This window comes from Triturus cristatus, chromosome 6 (assembly GCF_964204655.1).
Source record: "Triturus cristatus chromosome 6, aTriCri1.1, whole genome shotgun sequence".
Classification (NCBI taxonomy): Eukaryota; Metazoa; Chordata; class Amphibia; order Caudata; family Salamandridae; genus Triturus; species Triturus cristatus.
Genome location: NC_140589.1, coordinates 1,241,224,571 through 1,241,252,153, shown reverse-complemented (window position 1 = coordinate 1,241,252,153; position 27,583 = coordinate 1,241,224,571). Strand labels below are relative to the sequence as shown.

At 49.6% G+C, this 27,583-nt stretch overlaps 1 protein-coding gene across 1 annotated transcript in view; it reads right to left on the bottom strand.

Moving 5' to 3' along the window:
- The window catches only part of BIRC6 (baculoviral IAP repeat containing 6), a 1,973,616-nt gene that overhangs the window by 809,869 nt on the left and 1,136,164 nt on the right, over positions 1-27,583 (bottom strand). The window contains exons 42-43 of the mRNA XM_085609819.1: positions 17,715-17,841; positions 14,552-14,662 (exon numbers count right to left, since the gene is read on the bottom strand). Coding sequence (XP_085465945.1) covers positions 14,552-14,662; positions 17,715-17,841 — 238 coding nt within the window. The remainder of the gene's footprint in view (positions 1-14,551; positions 14,663-17,714; positions 17,842-27,583) is intronic.

Here is a 27,583-nt window from a genome sequence, read left to right as displayed (position 1 = left end):
TTGATTCCATCCTTGGAATCCACCGGACACTCTTCACTGACTGCCTGTCAGCATCATTTCTTCAGGCATCCATAGGAGTCGACGACGAAACCCGACGCAAGTTCACACCTATGCACCCGCAGCCCGTGGGCTAGGTAACTTGAGTACTACGGTGCTCACAAGGGTATTGACTATCCTAGTTTCTAGTTTCCAAGTCTCTAACTCCTAGTTCCTTCCGAAGTGTCCTAAAACTCTTAATTTCTAAATACTACTATTTCTATCGACTTTAACGCATTACGCGTGAGTGTTTCCACTCTGCACCTGAATCCCGTGTGCCTCCCACAGCCTAGCAACTGATAGGATAGTGTAGCCCCAGCGATTCCCTAGGCCTAGGCCTAACCTGTGTCCGTGATTCTTATACCACTTACTTAGTATATGGTTTGCGTGGCCCCTGGGGCCTAACTGTATTACTTACCTGTGTGACTTATGTATGCTTAAATAAGACTGTGTTGTACTTACCTCGAATCTCATAAAGAGTGCTGTGGGTATTGTGACTAGAATAAATACATTCTACTTTTATAATATATCTGTTGTGGTGTCCTTTCATTTGGTATTCAAGGGGTTGCAAATGGTATAACAGCTGGCTTCACATGCCATACAGAGTTTAGCCTAAGACTGCTATTGTCCATGCTACCACTAGGATCGCTGGTCTCTAAGGTTGACTTTACAACCAATCACCATAAGGGTTGTTTGGACTGATACAAGGTGTACACTAGAACTAGTGGCATCATATATCAGGCCAACTTCTCACATTGGTGAGCAGCGGTTTGGATCTGAGCTTACTGTTGTGATACCATTGCAATCTTGAGATATCAAATTGAAAGATCACAAGGATATGTGTAAGGTACATATAACATAGCTTATAAATACTTAAGTTCTCCTGAACTTAGTTGTTGTAGGTTGAAAGGCCTAGCACACCCTGACTACAACTACTAGAGAGGTTTTAGTAGATACAACTAGTGTAGGTAGGTGCACACACCACACCCTCACTAGATAATGTCTCTGAGAGGAGATCAAGTTGATTCTCTCTCAGGAGGGGGATATCCTAGAAAGATACCCACTAGATATGATACCCTAACTTTTCAGGAGATGAGACAATTGTGTACCTCCAGAAAGTTAAAACAGGGTTCAAACCCTACCCTCATTTATCTAGTGGAGATCTTAGAAGAGTATGATGCTCAGAGAGCCTCCCAGGATGGTGCCTTAGGTACCAATGAGGGTCTACCCTCCACAGAAGATTCCCCTCACAATACTGATCAAGAAGAGTCAGCAGGGACTACAGAAGATGAGGTAGACAGCCAGGTCCAAGATAGGAGACTTAGCCAGGCTAACTTAAGCCTACATGGTAGTCTGACTGGGGTACCCCCATTCAGACCCTCAAGTGGACTTAACCAGAGAAGCAGAAGAGGAAGATCTCCTTCAAGGGAATCTATCCACTCCCATGTCTCTAATAGCTCCAATGCCTCTTCTCACAGGGGAATGACTTCTCTACAGAGAAAAGAGCATCAGGCCAGAATGAGGGAAGTCAATCTGAGGATTGAAAGGGAAGAACTTGCACTTGCCAAAGAGAGACTTGCTCTGGCCAGGGAGCAAATGTTAAGTGGGCTAGGACCCACTGGTGGCAGCAATATCCCTAAGGATAAAGACAGGGCCTATGATAATAGAAACCTGAGCAAGTTTGTCCCTCCCTACAAGTGTGGGGATGACATCCACAAATGGATAACTGCTTTGGAGAGAGCTTGCAAAGTACAGCAGGTAACCCAAAGTCAGTGGGCAGCTATTTTGTGGCTCTCCTTCTCTGAGGAAGGTAGAGACAAGCTCCTCACAGTTAGTGATGAGGATGCTGACAATTTCACTGTCCTGAAGAGTGCTCTGATTGATGGGTTTGGCCTAACCACTGAACAATACAGGTTGTTGTTCAGGGATACCCAGAAGACACAGACTCGGGACTGGATTGACTTTGTAGATTGTGCCACTAAGGCTTTAGAAGGCTGGTTATTGGGTAGTAAGGTTAAGAACTATACAGGATTGTATAATTTGATCATGAGAGAACAAATCCTTAACAACTGTCAAAACCAGCTGCTGCATCAACACTTGATTGACTCTGACCTAACTTTTCCCCAGGAATTGGGAAAGAAGGCAGATAGGTGGGTCAGGACTAGAGTGAAGCAGAAACACCAGAACCAGGGCGGTGATCAGAAAAAGGCAGACCAGAAGGGTAATGAGCAGAAATCAAAAGACCAGAAGTCTTCACCAGGCCCCAAAAAGGCTCAGGGGAGGGTGGTCCCAAAAAGGATGAAAAGAAAGATGGCCAAAAGAAACCTTGGTGTAACTATTGTAAGTCGAATTCACATTGGTTTAGTGAGTGCACCAAAAAGGACAAGCCCCCAACCACCATTGCCCCTAAGGCAACTGTACCCCCTAGTCCAGCTGTAAGTGGTGGTTCCCAGCAAAAGGGTGTAATAGGGTTAACCCTGGGAACTGAAGTGGATTCTGGCCTAGTCAGAATACCCACTCAGGCTGTTCTGATCTGTGATGGGGACATAGCTTTGTCCTCTACTGTGGGACCCAGTAACATGGGCAAGTACAGACAGACTCCTTTGATCAACCAAAGAATGGCTCAGGCCTACAGGGACACAGGTGCTAGTGTCACAATGGTGACACCTGCCTTTGTGGACCCTGGACACATCATGCTAGGTGAGAATTACCTAGTGACCAACACTAGCAATGCCACTACCTCCCATAGTGTGGCAATTGTTAACTTCTCCTGGGGAGGGGTAACCGGCCTCAAGAAACTTGTGGTGAGTTCAGATCTTCCTGTAGAGTGTCTGTTGGGAAATGACCTTGAAACTTCAGTGTGGGCTGAAGTGGAGTATAGGACCCATGCAGAAATGCTGGGAATAGATGCACATGTCCTTGCTGTGACCAGGTCACAGGCCAAAAAGTGCAACACTGAACAAGTGCTGGATCCTGGGACAATGGACCAGACACAACCCAAGAGAAAGAGCAGTAGGGTTAAGGCTGTGCCTTCCCCCTGCCTCAGGTAGAGAGTCAGCCCTCACAGGAGGATGATTGAGAGCCCTGAAAGAACTGTCCTAGAATAACTGGAACCTGACCAGGTTGAGTTTCTTGGGACAGGGGGACCTTCAAGGGCAGATCTGAGGCAGGCCCAATTAGACTGTCCTTCTCTTGAACCCCTCAGACAGCAGGCTGCTGCTGAGGCTGCAGGGAATGCTCAAGGTACCCATAGAGTGTATTGGGATGAAGGGCTGCTGTACTCAGAGGCTAGAGACCCCAAGCCTGGTGCGTCCAGGAGGTTGGTCATACCCTTGAGTTTCAGAGGCTTCCTTCTTACCTTGGCCCATAATATTCCCCTTGCAGGACACTTAGGCCAGAATAAGACCTGGGACAGACTTGTCCCTCACTTTCACTGGCCTCACATGTCAGAAGATACCAAGGAGTTTTGTTGCTCCTGTGTCACCTGCCAAGCCAGTGGCAAGTCAGGTGGCACCACAAAGGCCCCCCTCATACCACTACCTGTGGTGGGGGCTCCCTTTGAGAGAGTGGGGATAGACATTGTAGGACCAATGGACCCCCAAACAGCATCTGGGCACAGATTCATACTGGTGATAGTGGACCATGCCACCAGGTATCCAGAAGCTATACCCCTAAGGACCACAACAGCTCCTGTTGTGGCAAGGGCCCTACTTGGAGTATTCTCCAGGGTGGGCTTTCCAAAGGAGGTTGTTTCTGACAGAGGTGCCAACTTCATGTCAGGATATTTGACTGCAATGTGGAAGGAGTGTGGTGTAAACTACAAATTCACTACACCCTATCACCCACAATGAAATGGGCTTGTTGAAAGGTTCAACAAGACCCTAAAAGGGATGATAAAAGGTTTACCAGACAAGCTTAGTCGAAGATGGGACATCCTTTTACCCTGCCTTCTGTTTGCTTACAGAGAGGTCCCACAAAAGGGGGTTGGCTACAGCCCTTTTGAACTTTTGTTTGGGCATCCTGTAAGGGGACTCCTGTGTCTAGTAAGGGAAGGATGGGAGAGACCTCTCAGACAACCCAAACTGGACATAGTGGATTATGTACTTGGCCTCCGCTCCAGGATGGCAGAGTATATGAAGAAGGCTTCTAAAAACCTTGAGGCAAGCCAAAAACTCCAAAAAGCTTGGCATGACCAAAAGGCTGTGCTGACTGTGTACCAGCCAGGACAGAAAGTGTGGGTGTTGGAGCCAGTGGCCCCAGCAGCACTCCAGGACAAATGGTCTGGACCCCACACTATTGTTGCACAGAAGGGAGAAGTCACCTACATGGTGGATCTTGGGACTCCCAGAAGCCCCCACAGGGTGCTTCATGTCAATAGGTTAAAGGCATATGTTGACAGGGCAGACATGGGCTTACTCATGGCTACAGATGAGGGGCAGGAGGAAGAGAGTGACCCTCTCCCAGACCTGCTGACTCAGAACCCTGATGATGGTTCAGTTGATGGTGTGGTCTTTTCCGACAGCCTCACTGACCATCAGCAACAGGACTGCAGACACGTTCTGCAGGCCTACAGACATATGTTCTCTCTGACCCCAAGTCAGACAAACTGGTGCACCCATGAGGTGGACACTGGTGACAGTCTGCCTGTGAAGAGTAAAATCTACAGGCAACCTGCCCATGTCAGGGACTGCATAAAGATTGAGTTACAAAAGATGTTGGAGCTGGGAGTCATTGAACCTTCAGAGAGCCCTTGGGCTAGTCCTGTAGTTCTTGTGCCAAAACCTCACACCCAAGATGGTAAGAGAGAGATGAGGTTTTGCGTGGATTACAGAGGTCTCAATGCTGTTACTAGGACATATGCCCACCCAATACCTAGAGCAGATGAGCTCATTGACAGATTGGCAGCTGCCAAGTTTTTGAGTACATTTGACCTGACAGCAGGCTACTGGCAAATCAGACTAGCTGAGAATGCAAAGGCCAAAACTGCTTTCTCAACTCCAGGAGGACATTATCAATTTGTGGTAATGCCCTTTGGCTTGAAGAATGCACCTGCCACTTTCCAAAGGTTGGTGAATCAAGTCCTTACAGGTCTGGATGACTACTGTGCAGCTTATCTTGATGATATTGCTGTCTTTAGCTCCACCTGGGAGGATCACCTGGTCCACCTGAGAAATGTTTTAGAGGCCCTGCAAAAGGCAGGCCTCACTATCAAGGCCACTAAGTGCCAGATAGGGCAGAGCAAGGTTGTGTACCTGGGCCACCTAGTAGGTGGGGGTCAGGTTCAACCACTGGAGAGCAAGATCCAGACCATAAAGAACTGGACTCCTCCAATTACCCAGACTCAGGTCAGAGCTTTCTTGGGCCTGACTGGGTACTACAGAAAGTTTGTTAAGAACTACGGGTCCATTGTGACGCCACTTAATGACTTGACCTCTAAGAAGATGCCAAAGAAAGTTCAGTGGACAGTAAGCTGTCAGAAGGCATTTGATGACCTGAAGCAGGCCATGTGCCCTGCACCTATTCTGAAAAGTCCAGACTACTCCAAAGAGTTCATTGTCCAGACAGATGCTTCTGAGTTGGGTGTGGGAGCTGTTCTTTCACAACTGAATATAGATGGTCAAGACCAGCCCATTGCTTTTATAAGTAGAAGGCTGACCCCTAGAGAGAAACGTTGGTCAGCTATTGAGAGGGAGGCCTTTGCTGTGGTTTGGGCCCTGAAGAAGCTGAGGCCATACCTGTTTGGCACTCACTTCAAGATTCAGACAGACCATAAGCCCCTCTTGTGGCTAAATCAGATGAAGGGTGAAAATCCCAAACTTCTTAGGTGGTCCATTTCCCTACAGGGGATGGACTTCACAGTGGAGCATAGACCTGGGACTGACCATGCCAATGCAGATAGACTTTCCATATATTTCCACTTAGAACATGAAGACTCAACTGGTCAAGGTTAGTTTAATGTCCCTAAGTTTGGGGGGGGGGGGGGTTGTGTAGGAGAGTAGGGTCTGCTTTCTATGTTCACCCCCACTTTTTGCTTTTGCTTCACTGGTTTTCGACTTAGATGTGGCCGTGGGCCTGCTAATCAGACCCACAGCCCAGCTGTTCTCTCTCTAAATTCATACTATGTACTTTAGGTACATAACCCAATTAGTAAGGATCGCCTTCTAGGGCCCTGTACAGTGTACCTTAGGTACCCAGGGCATAGGTGTACCCTAGGCCTACCAGGGGCTGCAGCATGTATTATGCCACCCCTGGCTGGCCTTCCATTATGACACAACTGGCTGATCACTCAGCTGGGGCAAGGTCGTGTAATCACCCCTTGCTTAGGTGTAGTATTCCTATACCTACCTTATATATAGACACATGGGTAACCTATCAGTCACTCCTATGGCAGGCCTTAACAATCCTGAAGGCAGAGTGCTTGGTAACATGTGAGATGGTGCTCTAGCATGAGCTGAGCCTGTCTGCAGCTTTCTGAACCATGTCTCTATAGCTGTTCTATGATATCGCCTACCATATACTCTTAAAGTGCCTTATAATCCTCGCGGTTATGGTAACTATGGTTTGGCTTTATCAAAACATGTCGTATAAGGTGTCTAACACTTTGGAATACTACCACCCATCCCATTTCTGGCAGTGAGGATAGTATTCCTCCCTTCTAGAGGGAGAAAACATGTTGAACTACCAGGGTGATGCCCTGATGTTCCAGCCATATCCAGAGGCGCAGAGCCTCCTGACAAAGGGTCCACGACCCCACCCCGCCCTGTTTGTTGCAATACCACATGGCGGTGGTGTTGTCCGTGAACACCTGCACTATATTTCCCCGGACAGAGGGAAGGAATGCCTTCAGTGCAAGTCGGATCACCTTCAGCTCCAGAAGGTTGATATGGAGCCGAGACTCCGCCGGAAACCAGAGGCCTCTGATCTCCGCCTCTCCCATGTGGCCCCCCCATCCCAGGAGGGACGCATCCGTCACTACTACGTGCTCCGGTTGGGGTAGGGAGAGGGATCTGCCACTGACCCAATCCCGGTCCGTGAGCCACCACTGCAACTGTCTCGCAGGGCCCTCCGAGGTCAGGACATGGTCGGACAGGTTGCCCTGATGCTGGGCCCACTGATACTTCAGGTCCCACTGCAGAGCCCGCATTCGCCATCTGGCGTGATGCACCAACAGGATGCAGGAGGCCATCAGACCCAGAAGCCGCAGCACCAAACTGACCGAAACCCGGAATAGAGGTCGAAAGATGGGAATCAGAAACTTAATATCCCGGACCCGCTGTTCCGGAGGATAGGCCCGGAACAGCGCCGAGTCCAGAACCACTCCGATGAAGAGGAGCTTCTGGTAGGGACTCAGATGCGACTTCGGCACATAGATGGAGAACCCCAGCAAATGCAAGAGGTCGGCCGTAGTCTGGAGGTGGGTGACGACTGCCTGGGGCGAGCCCGCCTTCAACAACCAGTGGTCGAGATAGGGGAAGACTGGAACCGCCAATCTGCGCAGATGAGCTGCGACCACCGCCATCACTTTCGTGAACACCCGAGGGGCACTGGTGAGGCCGAAGGGGAGCACGGTAAACTGAAAATGCTCTTGGCCCACCGTGAACCTCAGGTAACGCAGGTGGGCCGGCAGGACGGGATGTGGAAATACGCGTCCTGCAAGTCCAACGCTACCATCCAGTCTCCAGGGTCTAGGGCAGCCAGAACCTGAGCTAAGGTGAGCCTCTTGAACTTCTCTTTGCGGAGGAAGGCGTTGATGCTCCTGAGGTCCAAGATAGGGCGTAGGCCCTTTTGCCCTTCTTGGGAACCAGAAAGTAGTGGGAATAACAACCACGACCTACTTCTGGAGCAGGAATGCGCTCGATGCCCCCCTTGGCCAAGAGGGCCGTAACTTCCTCCTGCAGAAGTTGCAAGTGATCCCCCGAAATTCGGTGGCACTGTGGTGGCATGGCTGGAGGGGGTCGCCTCGAAAGGGAGGGAGTAGCCCCTTCGGATAATCTGCAGCACCCACCTGTCCGATGTGATGGTACGCCAGTGGAGCAGGTGATAGCGAACTGTCTCCCACTGGCGTGGAATGGGCCTGAAAGCTCGGACTGGGAGGGCTTTGAGGCGGATGCTGCAGGGGTAGATGTGGACGGACCGGCCTGTTGTCCCCCTGTACCGCATCGGCGGAATCCACATCCGCGACTGCGTGGAGGTTGGTTCTGCGACCTGTGGCTAGGTGGACGTGAGGGGGCGCCCCTTCCTTGGCCACGAAAGGGGCGAAAAGCAGAAGTTTGCGGGCACGGGGCCGAGAGGCCCAAGGACTTGGCCGTAGTCCTGGAGTCCTTAAAGCGCTTCAGCGCACTATACGCTTTGTCGCCAAAAAGGGGGAGCGGACGGGAAGAAGGTCTGGGAGGTAGAGGCCTGGATAACCAGGCTCTCGGGCGTGGGGTGCATGGACAGGACAGGCCTGGATCCCTCGGGGACCTGCGGCGCCGGGACCGGAGTCGACGACGGCGCCGGGGCCGGAGCCGCCGGCTCGCTAGGCCTCCCATTCGAGCCTGCGGGGCCCGAAGGCGCGCCGGCAGGTGTCGACGGCGGAGCCAGATTTCTCAAGGCCATGAGGAAGGCACTGACCTCTGCCGGAGTCGCGTCAGACCCAGGGACCGGAGAGTATGGGGTCGGACGGGACTCCTGCGGCTCCGACGGAGCCACACGGGTGGTGCCACCCGAACCCTCAGCTGAGTCGCGCGACCAGCTAGGGGAGCCCGAAAAGCGATGTCGCCTCTTCGACTTCTTGCTGTGCTTCGACTTACCGGATCGCGAAGACTTGGACCCCGACGAGCAGTGATGGCTGCGGTTCCGCGACCGGTCCCTCGACCTCCTCCTCGACCTTGAACGGCACAGAGCCGACTGCCGAAGTCGAGCAGCTTGCGGCACCACTCCCACCTAGCCTTCCAAGTCCAGGCCCGGCAGTCGAGGTACGACTCGGCATCGTGGTTGGCCCCAAGGCAATAGAGGCACCGGGGGTAGTGGTCTGTGACCGACATTAGTCGGTGACAGGAGTCACAAGCTGTGAATCCAGGCATCTCTACCGGCACCAGAGTCGACGTCGACGAACTATGGAACCAAAAGAGTTCAAAAAAGTTTAGTCAAAAAGTGACTAAAAGGGTATGCTCTTCCCGGATCGGCGCTTACTGGCGCGGAAAAAAGAAGAACTGACGTCAGCGCGCGAGGGCGCCGTCTAAGTACTCCGACGACGTCATCCCGGCGATCATGACGCCGACGACGGACGCGGAGCCGCAGACGATGCCTAGTGATGTGCAAGGGTATTGCTGACGAAAAATCTTTCCGGATCCAGCCTGACGCCTGGGGATATTCTAAGGTGCGGAATCTAACTAACGTGTTTCTTTCAGATAGGACATCATTCAGTGCTTCATTAAAGGGCAGTAGCGGTTTGGATGTGGAAACCCCAGGCTGATGCACTTCAGACAGGAGATTAGTCCTGACGTGCACGGAGGGCAACTCCAGTACAAGGACCTCTGCTGCCCTGCTTACCACCATAGCCACAGTTGTCGGAGAGCGCATGCCAGTATCTGGGGATGTATCCAGTCCACTGGCTTCCCCAAGTTCCTCATAACAGTCCATCTATTCTATAGAAACATCCAGGTCTTCTAAAGGGTCCATAGACCCCTCCAAGTGCTCTCCCGTGCCTGAAAAATCCTCAAAATGTCCAGACAACATAGAACCCCTGGGTTCTACTGGTCCCGGATTTGGCATTTATTATTAATATTGGGGGTAAGTTGAGTGGGTTTAGTGGAGCTGTGTTAAGTTCCACAGCTCAATAGCAACAGTAGAAGAACAAGCATTTACAATGCAACGGTCTCGGCATTGTTAAAGTTAGAGCTATTGCCATTGCTCATGACAATGCCGTTTCTTTAAATGTTTTAAAAACAAAAAACAAACAAAAATAATGTCATGAGCAATGGCAATAGCTCTAACTTTACCAATGCCGAGACCATTGCATTGTAAATGCTTGTTAAAATTGCAGATGCTCAGCACTGGCAGGACCCGGCCCACTTAAAGCCCTGTCCAAACCAAACCGTTATTCGTCCACAAAGCCCCCAGCGCAATTCGATGGAAATCAGCAACTCTTCCTCTCATATCTGTCGTCGGGATGAGATTGCTTACCTGCCCTTCCTTGGAGTAAAATGAGGCGCCTCAGTCTGTAAAATGCTCACAGGTAAGGCAGTATAAGTCTGCTGGTCTGAGGTGAACGTCAGAGCTCGATGTGAAACAAAGGCACCTGCGCTATGCCTCCATCAGTACTCTCTGCAAGAGCGCAGACGCCCAGCAGTCACTACGCAGCCGATCGATGGGTGTGGGAGCCACGCAGCAGTCTCAGAACTCTCTGATGGTGCCTGCTGCCACGCGCCGAGTGGAGATAACGACTAGTACGTACAGGGCCTCGTACTGCGTGAAGGCGGCAGGCCCCTACGCAGCCAGCGCCGCAGGGCCTACGCCTAAATCCCAGTCGGTGCCTCCTCAGTGGGCTTGGGGTGACAGTGAATCATTCTGAATCATTGTAACTTGGCTAATAACAGAGTAGAAAGGTCTGCCTGAAATCACGCTGTTGTCTTTAATGAGAAGATGAATCACTGCAGAAAACCCTTCTCTGCGTGCCTGGTACCTAATCATCAGTGCTTCTGGGGTAATCTTCCCACTAAATGTTTTCTTTTTGAAGCGATGCCGATTACTTAATGTCACAGCAAGAAGCAAATGTTCACTGTGACTTGGTTGCTCTCTGGCTTTGGCGACAGGGGTTAGTGCCATGGCTGCTGTGCCTCGTACGTGTTTGTTTTTGTTTTTAATTTGGGAGGGTCTCCGTTCTTAGTTTCAGGGATGTCTAAAGCTCCGAGCAAGTGGCGATGGGCTGGCAGACCCGAACTTGGAGCCGGGTGAGTTTACAAACGCCTGCACTGGAAGCTGTTGCTTTAAATTGTAAGCAGAGGCTGTCGGAAAGTGGTTTGGGGACTGTGAGGTTTGGCTACCTGTGAGGTGAGTGAAAGTTGCTAATTTACTAATTTACTGTGTATAGGAGAAGATATTAACTGACGGGGGATACCCCCCCCCCCCCGAATTTCCTCCCAAGATGCTTGCGAGTTTTTAGAAGTGATATATTTTAGGTGAGCAGGAAGAGATGGAGGATGGTTTCTGAGTGGGTGGTACTGAAAAAGAGGATGCTGTTAACAAGGTATTGTCTGGCCAGTTGCAGTTAAGCAGTAACACTTTATATGTTCCATTTAAGGGGTTTGGTATGGTCGTGAGGTATGGGGAGATAAGTGATTGCTTTTTTCGTGAATGTGAAGAGCCTGCTATTTTCTTTACTTTTTTAACCACCGATTAGCATTTTGCTTTTGTCCTAATATTGCCTAGCAGCTGCCTGAAGAGTACGTGCACCCTCGGCACAGCTTGGCGAGGTACACTTGAGCGCCATGCATAAGCTGACGACAGGCTGCAGCTCTTCAGGGAGAATGAAAAAAACATTGACGCCAACACAACACCCGGCCGACAATTTGTGTAAAGAATGAAGTACTGCAATTAACACCTGTAGCCATATTGGAGGTGGAGGGAGGTCCGAGCAGCTTTCTTGTTTTGAGGCCACAAACGAAGACCAATGTTTTCTAGTTCTCAAGGGCCCATAAATTACACGGTGTCTTAATTCGAGGACCTCGTCAAACAGCCACTACGGCTCCCTCTGGTACTTTAGCTTCCCTTTTTGGGTGGCCTAGTTACCTCATTTTTGCTCCCCGAGTGTGCTGCGGTCTGAGCTAGGAGAGCGTGCCCCATTTGTTTGAATTTGGTAATTGCTCTCTTGACCTCTAGCCCCTCGCCTTGTGCTGTCGCGCGGTGTGTCCAAGCGCTCGGTCTGGTGGAGTCCTCCTCCCCTGAGGACCGGCTTTACTGCTGCGGTCAGTTGTGATGACCCCGTTACCCATTTGTCACCGCCAGCCTTTGTTTCAAGGCGTCGGCAGCTTGTGCCCGTGGGCCTGTGCTGAACCGCAGTTGTTTTTGTGCTGGTGCCTTCTTATTTGACAAGTACACCGAGCCAGGGCAGCAGAAAATGCTTGGAGCAAAGAGACATTTGACATTTCAGTTCGAGTTTCCTCGTGGTCTGGGCGAAATCAATCCTTGTAAAGCCTTTGCTCCCCTCTCCCCCAAAATTGAATGCACTGATACTTTTCACCCTCGATTTTAAAACCTGCTTGCATCCGTTATTTGTGTGCTCTGCTCGAATAGTCACTTTAAAAAAAAAAAAAAAAGGCCAAAGACACTATCCTAAAAGGTAACATTTTATCCATAGGGCATGCGTTACGTTATAGATATTCACTTGCTATGTAACAACTCTGTAAACGAGGAGATCAGGTGAGGGAGCAACGCCGGGACACGACCGCCTTTCTCCGAGGCACAGCAGAAAATGCCTCGGAGAAACGCCACGTCCTTTTCGGATTTGGGGGCGTGTTTTGCTGTGGTCTCCTCCCTGAGACTTCTCGCAAAAAACACGCCCCCCGATCCGAAAAGGACGGGGCTTCAACGGAGTGACTGGACCTCTTCTCCAGTGGCTGGCCAGCATTTAAGAGGCCAGCCAATGGAGAACAGGAGAGAAGAGGGGCGGGTGCAAGCCCCTCTTCTCAAAGTCACTCCAACTCATTAAATCTCGGAGCGAGACTGCGCAAGCGCAGCCTTTCGCAGCCGAGACCTAAAAAAACGTAAGTTTATTTCTTCTGTGGTCATGGTTTCACCGACTCAGGAGACTTATTTTTTAAAAGCATTTCCCAGGCAGGCATTTTGGTCTACAGCTGGGATTGCAGTGTCATCTAGGGGCCTGTAGTTGCATTTTGTGTGTTGAACATGTAACACATAACATTCAAGGCTTTTTCATATGTTTATTTTTATTATTGTATTTTCTGGGGTGTCACATGTTAACCCCTTGGCAGTGGCGCGAATTCTGCCGCGGCGATGGGGGGGGTGCGGGGTGAGCGCGGCGCCGCCAAGCTCGCGACGGAACCACTCTGTCATGAGTCACGGGCGAGCTGTGCTCATGACGGAGTGGTTCCGTCACGACTCCGCCCACTCGTTAATTCACCCGCACAGGCGGGGAATCGGCGACGCGTGGGCGGAGCGGCCGCAGCATGACGGAACCACTCCGTCATGAGCACATGCCACCCGTGGCTCATGACGGAGTGGTTCCGTCATGGGCACGCAAGGGGTTAAAAGGTAGAAGAGCGACATGTTTGAATTATTTTGTTTTCTTTAAAAAAATAATAAATGACTATTTATTTTCACATTGTTTATCCCAAAATGTTAGAATAAAAACTATATAAAAAGCAAGTGTCACAGACAAGTAGTCCTATAAAACTTTATCAAATATTTTATAATTCAATATTGAACTATACATGTCCTGTAAATTATTGGTAATTTTTGCAGAAAGAGGATATATCAGCTTTATATATAGGGTGGGTTTTGGGGGTGGGCGTTTGGCTGCCTGCATGGGTTGGCTGCAGTGGTCAAACCTCCACCATGCACAGCCGAAGGTTGTGTGCAGTGTGGGGGTTTGGCTTTATGAATGGTATTAAAATATTGCTTTGCGTTCTCAAGTAACTATAACTCGTGCGCTAAGGGAATTAAAACTCGTCCCTTCGCCATGCACAGCTAATTACTGCACATATCACATCACTCACGACATCTTCTATGACACCACTGATAGTATCACTACACTATTTGTGATTAATTTATTGACTAGAAAACTGTGCACCTTTTTTTTCCATGTCGCTTGGATAAAACTTCCTTAGATTAAATATAATGGAAAAGAACCTTTTAGAACTGCTCCCTACTATCATTTTTATCATCCTTCTTCATTAATTCCTATCTTTATAAATAAGATTAACGGTTATTGAAAAGGTCCAAGCAAAGCTATTAGTAAAACCAAAATACTTTTTCAGTGGACTAATCACAGCAACCGTAACTATAAAAAGAATAAAAATAAAATCCTTGATTCTGGGATAAAAATAAATCATGTGGCTTATTGTTTAGTGGGTTTTAAATGTCACCAGACCAAACCAGGCATTGAACAATATTCCACCAGTTACATAACGCACAGAAAAACCTGCATGACTATTATCCCCATGGACTCTCCAGGTTGCATTCTTTTTGGAAATTATGGTTGTGCAAGATTCCAAGTTTTCTCAAGGAACAACACAGGATTAAACCTGAACTTTACTCTAGCAACCTATTTTGGGAAAGTCACATAGCCACAGTTCCCAATTAGTTTATATAGGTAACATATTCAAACTTTAATCCAGAACTGTATGCAAGTACCAACATTCACTAACCAGTCTAAGAGATTTTAATAAATATTTGAGGGTCAAAAATATGCAACTTAATACACATGTTGCAGTTATAAATGGCTTGGCATTGTTTCCATTCACACTGAATGTTTCAAAATAATAAACTTATAAAACATCCAAATGAGACTCACAATTCAGTTGCATGTTTGTCATGAGCGTTAGGCTATGAAGTACAAGGCACCAAGTCCGTAACAAAGTATTGGGATACCAAGAAAGTACAGTCAGGAAACTTGTTATGGAGGCTGCAAAAGAACCAAGATGAAAGATGTAAAATGTTCAAGTGTTCTTGTCAAATGCATTTCATGTATTACATCAAAATAAGTCATGCATTATATAAAAATAAGTAAGCATTGCACAATAGGGCTTAAGTGAGAAATTGAAGATTTAATTGTGATCAAAGGAAAGCTGAAAATCATGCAAAAGTGTAGTGTTACTCAGTGCTTTCTCCTACATACTGTCTCGAACACAACTGCAAAGCTCTGGATGCCAAAATGCTAGCTATAAATAGGTGCTACAACATATCAGTAAAACAAACTCAGCTTGTATTATTTTAAACCTGGACATGTCTTGTTTTGAAAGTCATGTAATATATGTCCCAGTTAGCAGCTATAGGGATCTGACGCACCCATAAAGTATCCTCTTTATGTAAGCAATACTCCCAGCTTGGGCCCACACTAGAAGTGATTCTCTCCAGGCCAACCGAGGAGGAGGCTTAGGCAACTTCCAGTGTCTCGTGATTAAACACTTAGCTGCCAGCATACTCAGATCAAGGGAGTGACCCTCTTACTTCTGCGAAAGAGAGCAAAGATACCTGTAAAACTAGCACCTCTGCTGCAATTTACATAACTAATGCAAAAAAAAGCAATTTCTTCCACTGCTAGTCCAGGTGGCGAGTCCAGCTAGTCTCTGGAGACATGCCTTGTCCATTGCAAATTTGTAAATGTAGGTGTAGACCGTCACCGGTACAATGAGGGGGTAGTAGGCGGTGTGCCTCCTCTTCATCATCATCATCAATGCCTTGAGGAAAAGATTTGAATCAGAGTTTGAAAACACTGTGTCAGAGTTGTATTCAAATAAGGCTTCTATCCTTGGATAGTGCTGGTTTCGAGACAACGGCCCAGGATTAGAGATTGGTTGCAAAGTGTTTGTGCTTCTGGAATTTTGTTGCATGATATAAGCCTGGAGGGGGACAACCACAGCTTGGGGTCACAGGCCAGCGTGCTAGTCTTTTATGAGCCATGGAGTTGGTATGGAAGGGACTGGTGAGAACCCAGGAGCTGGGTTGTTAGTGTGGATTGGTGTCAGAACAGGCCAACTGGATCAGTTGATACAAAGGAGGGGGCCAAAAGCACATCAGAGAGCCCAAAGTGTGTCAGAAGATGTTTGTGGGGTCTGATCTCTTGATTGATTCCCATGTGCCTTCTTGTCAGGGGGCATTTATTTCTATTCCACTGTAGCAAGACCAATGAGTAGCGAGAGCATGGAGCAAGGCAAGAGAGATGATCCAGAATTCCACCAATGTCAATATGACCCCTACAATCTGAAAGCCTCTCCTCCGCCTCTACCACATCTACCTAGAATACTAGAGTAGCAAAACAGCCCCACAATGGAGTGGCAAGAGTTGGTTAAGCCCGTGAAGGTCACGATAACAACTTACTCTCTCTCTAGCGAAGCCTTAGGGACTGGCTGGTTTCACCCAGAGTAATATTCTCTTGCATACTAAAGTTGAGGAAGAGGACAAGCTAGTCAAAGCACTTGAGGAGAGGCTCTAACCTCAAAAGACAGAGAAGCCTTGGCCAACTGAAACAAGCACTAATGTATGGATGGTGCCACTTAGACGGCACTCTACTAGTTGGACGTGACTACACCAGTCTCAAATTGAAGCAAAGCTTCACTCAATGTGGTTTTCCCAAACAAACAAAGTTGCTACCTTGTCCTGATGCCATCTTAAACACAATCTTCTTTCTGGTGTGTAGAAACCGGTGTTTATACTGCTGGGGTCTAAATGAGGTGCCTGAATATCAGAAGGTTTTGGGTTTTTCCTCAGTGCCACCTTTGCCAAGAATCAGCATACATATAAAAGGTCAGATTAAAGATGAAAAATAACCAATTGCGTGAAACAAAGGCTCGATAAACACTTTGGTTATATCTGTTTAAAAAGAAATGAATTGTGGGTGAAAATTGAGACTTGGCTGCATCCCATCTGAAACACACCTACGAATGCCAATATAGACCTACATGCTTATTACTAGCCACAGAGAGTCCTGCAAATTAACAGCTTTAGAAGCAGCTTTTGGTCTCATCACCAAATAGCACAGTACCCTCAGATGGCAGATCCAGTACAGGAGTACAACATTCAAGCAACAGCAAAATGAATAACAGTTTAATAATAATGTTATCTATCTGCATTTTAACATGACAATATCCCCAGAATGTTGCATAGCATTATCCTTTAAAATGTTCCCCAATTTAATAAAATATGTACATTCAAGTGGCATCTTTTATCGCATTTAAGAATGTACTGAACTTTCTGTATATAACCAACAATGATCACACATTCACCCTTATGGTTTGGCATTTAAGTACTCAAATGAAATACATTCTGAGAAATCCATTAAAAAACAACAACTGAGTACTGGAGAAAAAAGACCAGTTAACTTTGGCAACCTTTTGATTTTTTTAAATCTGTACAATTGAGTGTTTTACTGTGTGAAGAAATTGAGATGGAGTGAAAGCATAAAATGATTTATGATAGCAATGAGCTTAGGTTTTATGCTGGTACAGTCAAAAATACTGCTTTGGTTATACTACACATGCACATAATTAGTCCGGTTTGGGCAGACTGAGACTGGAAAGTGCTTAAAAGGATGCCAGGAGGGAGGAGGTAATGTGAGTTTCTGCAAAATTGCGAGACTGCCCTAGGCTGAAAAATGCCTGTGGTGGAATTGATAACTACCTCTGAAAGTAATGGGGATCACAACCAAATACACCCCAGATGACATTACTGTATATATGGGATGAAAACAGCCCATCAAGATACAGCAAAATATTGGATAACCTCTTCGACAGGGTATATAATATGAATGCCAATATGCAGGACTGGCTGTAGATTCTGAAACAAAAAGCAGTCCAAAGAAAAATTTAAAAGTTATTAAAAATAAAACAAATTTTACTACCCTCAACTAAATACAACTTTCACAGTTTTCCACATTAAGTAACTATGCGATTTAGAGCATGTTAGCAAATCAAAAGTGATCAATCAACAAATTTGGTTCTAGTGATGTAATATCCTACCTTGACTTAAGGAAATGACTGGTATTCTATTTGCATTATAGAGGAAAATTTCGCCTCCATTGTCCTTACTGCCAGAGCAAACTGAATTCAGACTTAATGTAAGCCATAACTGAAGAAGCGACTCGAGCTGAAAAAAAAGTCTGTTTAATTATCATTTGATTGAACATATGCTGCACATTTGCAATACAGATAGGACATTCTTCATGATAAAACAGAACAAATCCTGAGGATTGTTTCAATTACCCAAAAACAGCCTATTCTTTCCAAAGTAAAAAACAAGTTACTTAACTTCGGTAATGATTTTTCTGGAGTATAGAGTATCTGCCTGTGGATTCCTCACCTTATGAATTACCCCCATGCGCAGCATTCCACAGAAACTTTTCTCCTCAGCTCTCCCACGTCGACGAGAACGTCATAATGATACGGCTACGCACACGACTCCGCGAGCCATAAGAAGACCTCGTCGGCGTGCTGACGTCAGTTCCACCCATTGTTTCCGTGTCTTCGAGGCGAACAGACAACATTTCATAAGTAAATACAGTATACAAAAACAGCCAAAAGTGGAATCTTCTCTTCTTAGACATTTCCTAGTGCCAAACATCACGATTACAACAATAAATTATATTAAAAAAATACACTGATTTCTTTTTCGTATGCGCAGACAGTCAACGGGGAGGGGGGGTGGGTCAGTGAGGAAACAACAGGCAGATACTGTATCTACCAGAAAAAGCATTACTGAAGGTAAGTAACTTGTTCTTCTGATGGATACATCTGCCTGTGGCTTCCTCACCTAATGAATTGAATCCCCAGGCAGTCCCACTCCAGGTGGAGGGTGCCTGCCTGCACCCAAAAACCCTGCAGGACATAACATCCAAAATGTCCGTCCCTCTTCACCTCAGGATCCAAGCAACAGTGCTTTGCAAATGTGTGGAGGGAGGCCCAAGTTGCAACCTTGCAGATGTCTACCAGAGGGCCACGTCTAGCTAAAGCTGAAGAAGACGACTTAGCTCTGGTAGAATGAGCTCGAATACCTTCAGGAGGCTCCATCTTGGCCAAGGCGTAGCAGATCTTGATACAAAGGATGATTCACCTAGAAAGCGTTCTCTTGTGGACAGCCTTGCCCTTCATCTTTCCCACATATCTGATAAAGAGTTGGTCATCCAAGCTTAAGTGCTTGGTCCTGTTCAAGTAGAAGCTGGCCGCAATTTTAGGATACAATCAAAGAAGTCTCTCCTCCTCCTTAGAACCTAGATTGCCCTAGGTGGAAAGGAGTGACCACCTTTGGCAGGAAAGCAGCTCGGGTCCTAAGAACCATCTTATCCGCATGGAATGATGTAAATGGAGGCTTGGAGCTGAGAGCTTGCAGCTCACTCACCCTCCTAGCGGAGGTGATTGCAACAAAAAAAATCAGTTTAAAACGCTAGTAAACTTAAGGGGCAACTATGAAATGGTTCAAATGTTGAACTCATCAAGAAAGTTGGAACCAAATTTAAATCCCACTGAGGCATGATAAAAGGAGTGGGAGGAAAACTATTTGTGAGATTTTTAATGAATCTCATAAGTATGGGAGATTTAAACAATGAGGGTTGATCTGGTAAACAGAGAAAAGCCGACGAGGCCAACAAGTAGCCCTTAACAACCCTGTTGTGCTAGGGAAAGAGAGAAACTCATTATCAGAAAAATAAGCCTGCAATGGATCAATCGATCTCACTCTACACTATTTAACAAACTTGGCCCACCTACCAGAATAGATAGATTTGGTGGAGTGCCTCCTAGCTGATAAAATAACATCCACCGCAACCGGTGGGAAAGAGAAAGAGCTCAGGATGCCCGGCATGAAGGTGCAGGGTCTGAAGGTGGGGGTGTAGAACCTGCCCCTGCGAGAGGAGGTCTGCCCCGAGAGGGAGACGGAGCAGAGGGTGCGATGAGAGGTAGAGGAGGTCTGTATACCACACCCTTCTCGGCCAATCCAGAGCGATCAATGATGTGGGCCCGGTCTTGGCGAATCTTCCTCATAACAAAGAATTAGGGGTACTGGAGGAAATGCGTAAAGAAGCAGTGAGTCCCAGTCTAACTGAAACGCGTCCCCCAACGTTCCTCGTGTCAGATACTGGATAATGCAGAATGAAGGCAGCATGCATTATTGTGAGTGGCAAACAGGCCCAACTGAGGTAACCCCCACATCCTGAAAGACCACCTCTGGATGGAGACGCCACTTGTGATCGGCTGAATATTGCTGACTGACTGTCCGCACCCACATTCAGTTCCCCGGCCAGATGATTTGCGATCCTGCAAAACTGACGGTCTTGAACCCACGGCCTGTCGTATAGCATCTCTGCATAGAAGATACAACCCTATTCTTCCCTGTTTGTTGAGGTACCACATCGCAGTAGTGTTGTCCGTAGGGACCTGAACCGACTGACCACGAAAGGCCTTGCGAGCAAGACGCATTGCCCGCAATTCAAAAAGATTGATGTGAAACAATCTTTCCTCTGAAGACCAAAGGCATTTGACCTCCAGATCCCCCAGATGAGCTCCCCACCCTAGAGTGGAGGCATCCGTAATCACTGTGGCCACCGGAGGAGGAGGTTGAAACGGCTTCCCTAGAGACAGGTTGCCTGGAACACTCCACCATAACAGAGATCCTGACCATGTCTTCGAGATCTCCGCTGTGTTGAAATCACAGCCTGCGGGGGCACCACTGGAGAGCACTCATTTGCCAGCATGCATGGCTGACCAACAGAATGCAGGACGCAAACAGACTGAGCTGGCGCAAGACGTTTAGGACTGGAACAGCTGATCCATTCTGAAAACGTGGAATCTTAGCCTGGATGCCTTGAATCCTCAGAGGCGGGAAGGCCTGACTCCTGTGAACAGGTTCTGCTGAAAGGGCACAAGGTGAGATTTGGGTAAATTTATCCAAAGGCACAAGTCGAACAACAATCGTGTTGATACTCACAAATGATGCATCACCATGTCTGGCAACCTCGCTTTGAGCAGCCCCTCGTCCAGATAGGGGAAAACAGGAACCCCCCCCCCCCTTCTGAGATGTGCTGCCACTACCGCCATCACCTTTGTGAAGACCCGAGGTGTGGAAGTAAGGCCAAACAGAAGGACCACTAACTGGTAGTGTTGAGACCCCACCATAAAAAGAAAAAACTTCTGATGCGACTTCAGGGTGGGTAAGTGAAAATACACATCCTGCAAATCGATAGATATAATCCAGTCTTCCTTCTGCTCTGCAAGAAGAACCTGAGCCAGGGTCAACATCTTGAATTTCTCCTGTTTGAGGTAAAAATTAAAAACCCTGAGGTCTAGGATCGGCCTCAAGTGACTTTCCATTGTGGGAATCAGGAAGTAACTGGAGTAGCATCCTTGACCTCTTTCCTGCTCCGGAACTACCTCAATCGCACCTTTTTGCAGTAATGACAGAACCTCCTGCTGGAGAAGCAGAAGGTGCTCTTCTGAGCACCAGCCCTGGTGGGGAAAACTCCTGGAAGGGTAGGTCATACCCATTCTCTAGGATATTCAACACCCAGAGATCTGTAGTAACAAAACTTCAATGTTGTAGAAAATGTAACACATGCCCTGTCACAGGACAAGCATGTTCTAGGATGGAGGAGCTACAGCTGCTTTCCTGCCGTATCAGTTGGAGGGACAGAAGAAATGAAAGATGAGGAGCCATGCTGGCGTGCTGCACCCCGCAGACGACCTCTGCCCTTTTCCCTGTAAGATCTGTGCAGGGAAATAGCCAGCGGCTGCTGCCTGGCACATATGGACACGTTTTTCCCAAAACCACAAAACTTGCGATATCCAAAGCCCCTGGATTGAGACTGGAATCCAAAAGATATTTAAGTGGCTCTACTATCTATAAAGCGCTGCAGCGCAGAGTTCGCTTTGGCCCCAAACGGACGAGTTACTTACCTTCAGTAACAATGTATCTGGTGGAGACACAGTCTAGCTGCAGATTCCTTAACTCAGAATACTCCCTAGGCGTCAGACCGGATCAAGAAAATCTTTTTCCCCCAGCAGTACCTCTGCACGCCAGGAGGCGGCGTCGCTTGGCTCCGTCCTGATGTCGTCCACGGAAGTGATTTAATGGAGCCATATAAGACCCTCCCGGCGTGCTGACGTCCGTTTTCTACAGTGAAACTTTTCCGCGCCACAACGAGGAGCCATGACAAAAACTGCGAAAGCACAGGAACAGTGTGTTAAAAAAGAGCAAAAGTCATTGAAACAACAATGGTAAGAAACATGAGAATGAGAACCAAATCATTAGACTGAGAAACAATACCAAGTTGAAAGAGCACTCAGTACCAGAAGGGACTGAAGGGAGCTTACAGAGCACCTGCTCCAGCAAGGGCCCATCAAAGCGAAAAGCCATGCCCTACCTCGAGGAGACAACGGCAGCGGAACGAACGCCATAGCAAGCAAAGCACAGTCTGTTACCACAGGAGGGAAGTTAAAAGGACCACAAAAGTGGAACAATATGTTTCAAGACAAGTGACCAGAAGTGAACATCCACATGGAATGTTCAACACACACCCCCTCCAGTAACCGAAGGACTGCAGCATAACCAAAGAGAACCCAACCCAACTGACTGCAGTAGAAAGAAGGAGGCACAGACGTGGTCAGAGGGAGGGTAGGGCAACAGAAGAACTCCACGCAGAGGGAACACAGGTGGAGCAGCCTTGAAAAGCATTAAAAAGCACAGATCTTTACCACCCACAATCGAGGCCGGAGAGTAGGGCCAAAAGGCCCCAAAGCTGAACAACACACCCTGCCCAGAGGAAGGTGCGAGAGCCCACCCCAGGAAGATCAAGAGCACCTGAAAGGAGGCTGGGCGGTAGAACCCCACCTAAAAAGGCCTTCAAAGAGCGGGGAGAATGGGCGGGCGTTAAGGATTCTGCCGCTAGACTGTGTCTCTACCAGATACATCGTTACCGAAGGTAAGTAATTCGTCCATCTGATAGAGACATCTAGCCGCAGATTCCTTAACTTAGAATAGATACCATAGCCATACAGCAATCCAGGAGAAGCTGCAATAGAAACCACCAAGTTTTAAAGAACTTCACCGTCAACAACAGTGACAACCACGGTGGGAGCAACAGCAGCGCGGCTGATACGAGACCCATGCAGCTCCATAAGGAAGCACGAGCAAGGGAGACAAAGGCCCCCAAACCGTCAGAGGACAGAACGAATCCTCCCTTGTCCGGATAGGGAGGACAAGAGACACAGAACCAAAAGGGAGCAAGAGAGCATGTCATCGTCGGAGCATTCTCACTGAACAAAACACCCTAGAGGACGCTGAAAATTGGAACATGAGGGGACAGATGTCACCACGTAGAGAGACACAGAGTCTTGACCACTAGGAAACACAGGCATGCAGGTGACAAGAGGGAGACAAGGTGTACCGTGAGAAGTGCACCACAGCGAAACAAGCTGAAGGAACGGAAGTCTCAAGAGCACGCAAGCGGCTGCAACAAGAGGCCGGATGAATATCAAGCAGTGAACCTGCCCTCTCTTCCCAAAGGTACAAACTGCAAAGGGAAGCCCGGCAAAGCCCGGGAACACGAGAGAGAGAGAGTACGAGAGAGAGAGAGAACGAGAGAGAGAACGAGAGAGAGAACGAGAGAGAGAGAACGAGAGAGAGAGAACGAGAGAGAGAGAACGAGAGAGAGAGAGAGAGAGAGAGAGAGAGAGAGAGAGAGAGAGAGAACAAAACCCAGAGACCAGTGCGAGAAAAAAAAAAAAAAATCAAGCACGCATAACCTCTTACTGTGTGTCGTAAACCGGACACACAGAGCAAAACAGACAGCAGAAAGAATGAACGAACTAGAAAGCACACCCCAAAGAAAAGGAAAGTCGCACCAAAGGCACCGGTGTGAATCATAGCAGGACACAACAGTGTCAAAAAACACCGAAAGGTGACAACCTCCTCCCCTGACAGGGAGGGAACCAGAGTCCCCCCGCGAGGCAAGCGGGAACACTGAGCACCACACCCGCTAGGAAGGAGTGGGAAACACCTAGAGAGAGACCTGTCAAAAACAGGGGAAGAGAGACAGACAGGACTAAGAGTATCCTGATCAAGGATACCAACACCGCATCATTAAAAAAGGCAACAGTGCCGCCAGAGATTGATGGGAACTCACAACCAGTGGAACACCTAGAGGGTAACACCAAACCGAGGGACAATAGTGAGAACTCTGAATTCCCAGAGGGAAGCAGACAATCAACGCAGAGGGGCAGGAACGGAGGATCTGAACCTCAGCGTGGAAGAAACAAAGGGAGCAAAGTCACTACCAGGGAAGTGCCAAAGGAAACAGGCGACAAGGCCACATGCCGCAGAAACAGAACATGTGGAAACACCACAGCCCATGGGAAACAAGCCCCCACGGGACCTGAGCCAAGAGAAGCACTTCCCCAAGTGAGAATAGAAAGCAGCCATGAGAAGGACTGAAGTGCGTGATCTTCGCCCCCTGTGGCCGCGACCACATCCCGGGCAGGTGTTTCCAGAGAAACCAGAAAGGCGTACGGACCAACCGTAGCCCAGCACACAAATTCCCCTGTAGAGAACCGCACTAAATCCGCGGTCCCCACAAGAGAGACGAAAAGACTCCGCAAGGAGTTGTGGAATCTCCCCAAACCGGGAAGAGTGGCTACACAATAGCCAACAAGATCCCCACATGGGGTATGTCACGCCTAAGAAAACAAGGGACACCTCTTGAGCCGCGCTCTAGACAGAGGACGAAAAGAAACTCACAATACTGCTGGTCAGCTGAAACCAACAGAGGGAGAAAACGGTGAAAGCCACACAGCCCGTCCAATAACTACGTCTGAAGTCCAGAGACAGAGCAGCAGAAAAAGCAGAGACAACACTGCAACTGAAATCAAAAGTCCACAACCAGGACTGCAAACCATGGAAACTGAGACATGAGGCGTGAGTCAGCATGTCGGTCGAACAAGAGGACCCCATCAAAGGCCAAATTCCAAAGACGCTCCTGGACGTTGGCAGGAAATCATCCATCGCGCAACCAAGCATGGCGGCACAGAGCAACGGACCGGGCCATAGCGCGACCTACCGAATCAGTGGTGTCCATGGCCGACGAATGGAAAAGTGCGCCATGTCACGGCCATCATGGACCAACCATGCTAGGCCAGCCTGAGGACCCTCCGGAGGCGAGGGCAGGAGGCGCTCGACTGAGTCCTAAAGGGCAGAAGTATCCCTGGCAAATGCACAAGATGTGTTCAGGGAGCAAAGGCCAGCATTGGCGGATGCAAAAATCTAGTGGCCACACGACTCCTACCACTGATATTCCGAAGTGGGAGGGACCAACGGAGAGGGGGCAGAAGGCAACAAACCAGAAGCCACCTGAACCACCAATACTTGAGCCCTAGAGTGGATGGACAAGCAGACAGGGTCATCCGGGGCCGGGCGATGTGCTATAGCACGATCCACAAGGTCCCCTGAAGAGGGCCTCGCCCAAGTCCCCAGAAGAACGTCATACAATGACTCACCAAAAGGCAATAAAGCCTCCACCTCCACAGTGCCCTGGTGGAGTAAGTACAGAAAGGGATCAGAGGACAGAGACAGAAAGGGGAGGCTGCAGTTGCAAAATGTCCGTAGCCCTGCGAACCGCCCTTGCAAAAGGTGCGCTAGCCACCGTGGCCATTCGAGGCGGCGACAACAGGTCATCTGTAGGAGACGGCAAGAGGCTAATCCTGCCACCAAAAGGTGGTGGCACCACAGCTCGAGGGCACCCAAGGTTCTGCCAGTGCATGGGCACCTGGGCAGAGGGGTAATGGAACAGTCAGAGACAGCATCAAACCGACATTGAAGTAGAAGTCTCAAGTGATCCCCCGACATGCGGTGGTACTGCGGTGGCATAGCTGGAGGGGTCGCCTCAAAGGGGAGGGAGTAGCCCCTTCGGACGATGTGCAGCACCCACCTGTCCGATGTGATGGAACGCCAGTGGAGCAGGTGATGGCGAACTCTGCCTCCCACTGGCGTGGAATGGGCCTGAAAGCACGGACTAGGAGGGCTTTGAGGCGGATGCTGCCGGGGTAGATGTGGACTGACCGGCACGTTGTCCCCCTGCACCGCCTCGGCGGAATCCACGTCCGCGACCGAGTGGAGGTTGGTTCTGCGACCTGTGGCTAGGCGGACGTGAGGGGGCGCCCCTTCCTTGGCCACGAGAGGGGCGAAAAGCGGAAGTGTGCGAGGCCCAAGGACTTAGCCGTAGCCCAGGAGTCCTTAAAGCGCACCAGCACACTAACCGCCTTGTCGCCAAAAAGGCGACTGCCATCGAAGGGCATGTCCATGAGGGTGCTCTGGACATCCCCTGAAAAACTCGTGGACCGCAGCCAGGCGTGGCGGCGGAGCACCACTGTGGTCGACATCGCCCTACCCAGCGAGTCCGTAGTGTCCAGTCCACATCTGATAGCGTGCCGCGCTGCATCCCGCCCCTCGGCAAGAGCCTGGGCGAGCCGTGTCCGAGCCTCCTCCGGACACTGAGGCAGCGCGTCCTCCACCGTATCCCACAGGGAGTGGGAGTAACGGTCCAAGAGACAAGCGGTGTTAACAGACCGCAGTTCCAAACTAAGGGAGGAGAACAGCTTCTTACCAAACTGCTCAAGTCTCTTGGATTCCCGATCCGGGGGAGCGGACGGGAAGGAGGTCTGGGAAGTCGAGGCCTGGATAACCAGGCTCTCAGGCGTAGGGTGCAGGGACAGAAAGCTGGGGTCGCTCGGTGCAGGGCGGTGGCGCAGGGCTACGTTCCGGTCCACAGGAGGTACTGTGGAGGGCTTGGACCAGGTGCCCTTCAGAACGTCCAGTAGTGCTTCATTAAACTGCAGCAGAGGCTCCGAGGAGCTTGCTGACGGTCGGAGCACCTCGGTGAGGAGGTTAGTCCTCACAGCCACAGCAGGCAGCTCTAGCCCAAGGGCTTCGGCCGGCTTGCGCAGCACCATAGAAAAAGCAGCACCTTCCTCCGAAGCCACGGTCAGAGGAGAGATGAAGCCAGTGTCTGGGGAGGTATCAAGACCACTGGCATCCCCCAACTCATCTGCCCAGTCCCGTGATAACTGGCCCTGCTGGGCCAGAGGGTCCTCAGAACCCTCCCAGTCGGCACCGTCATCCGATTCCTGGTAGACAGGTGGAATGATCGGAGCCGGGCGGAAGATGAAATTGTCACCCATCGGCATCGGATGCGGCGCCGGGTGGCGCCGCTCCGATGCCGGGCCCGGACTGGGAAACGGCATCGTCCGAAGGCGGCGCCGGCGGAGGGGTCGTGAGGTCGACCGGCGTCGACTGGGATCCAGGCCTGGATCCCACGGGGACCTGCGGCGTCGGGACCGGAGACGGCGCCGGAGCCGCCGGCTCGCTAGGCCTCCCAGTGGAGCCCGCGGGGCCTGAAGGCGCGCCGACAGGCGTCGGTGGTGGAGCCAGGCCCCTCATGGCCGAGAGGAAGGCACTGACCTCCGCCGGAGTCACGTCGGTCCCAGGGACCGGCGGGTATGGGGACAGACGCGACTTCTGCGGCTCCGACGGAGCCGCGTGGGTGGTACAACCCGAACCCTCAGCCGAGTCGCGCGACCGGCGAGGGGAGCCCGAAGAGTGATGTCGCCTCTTGGACTTCTTAATATGCTTCGACTTACCCGAAGACTTTGAACCAGACGAGTGGTGGTGGTGACTGCGGCTCCGCGACCGGTCCCTCGACCTCCTCCTCCACCGGGACCGTGAATGGCGCGGAGCCGACTGTCGGAACTCCAGTAGCTTGCGGGACCGCTCCCGCCTAGCCTTCAAAGTTAGGGCCCGGCAGTCGAGGCACGACTCGGAATCGTGGTCGGCCCCAAGGCAGTAGAGGCAC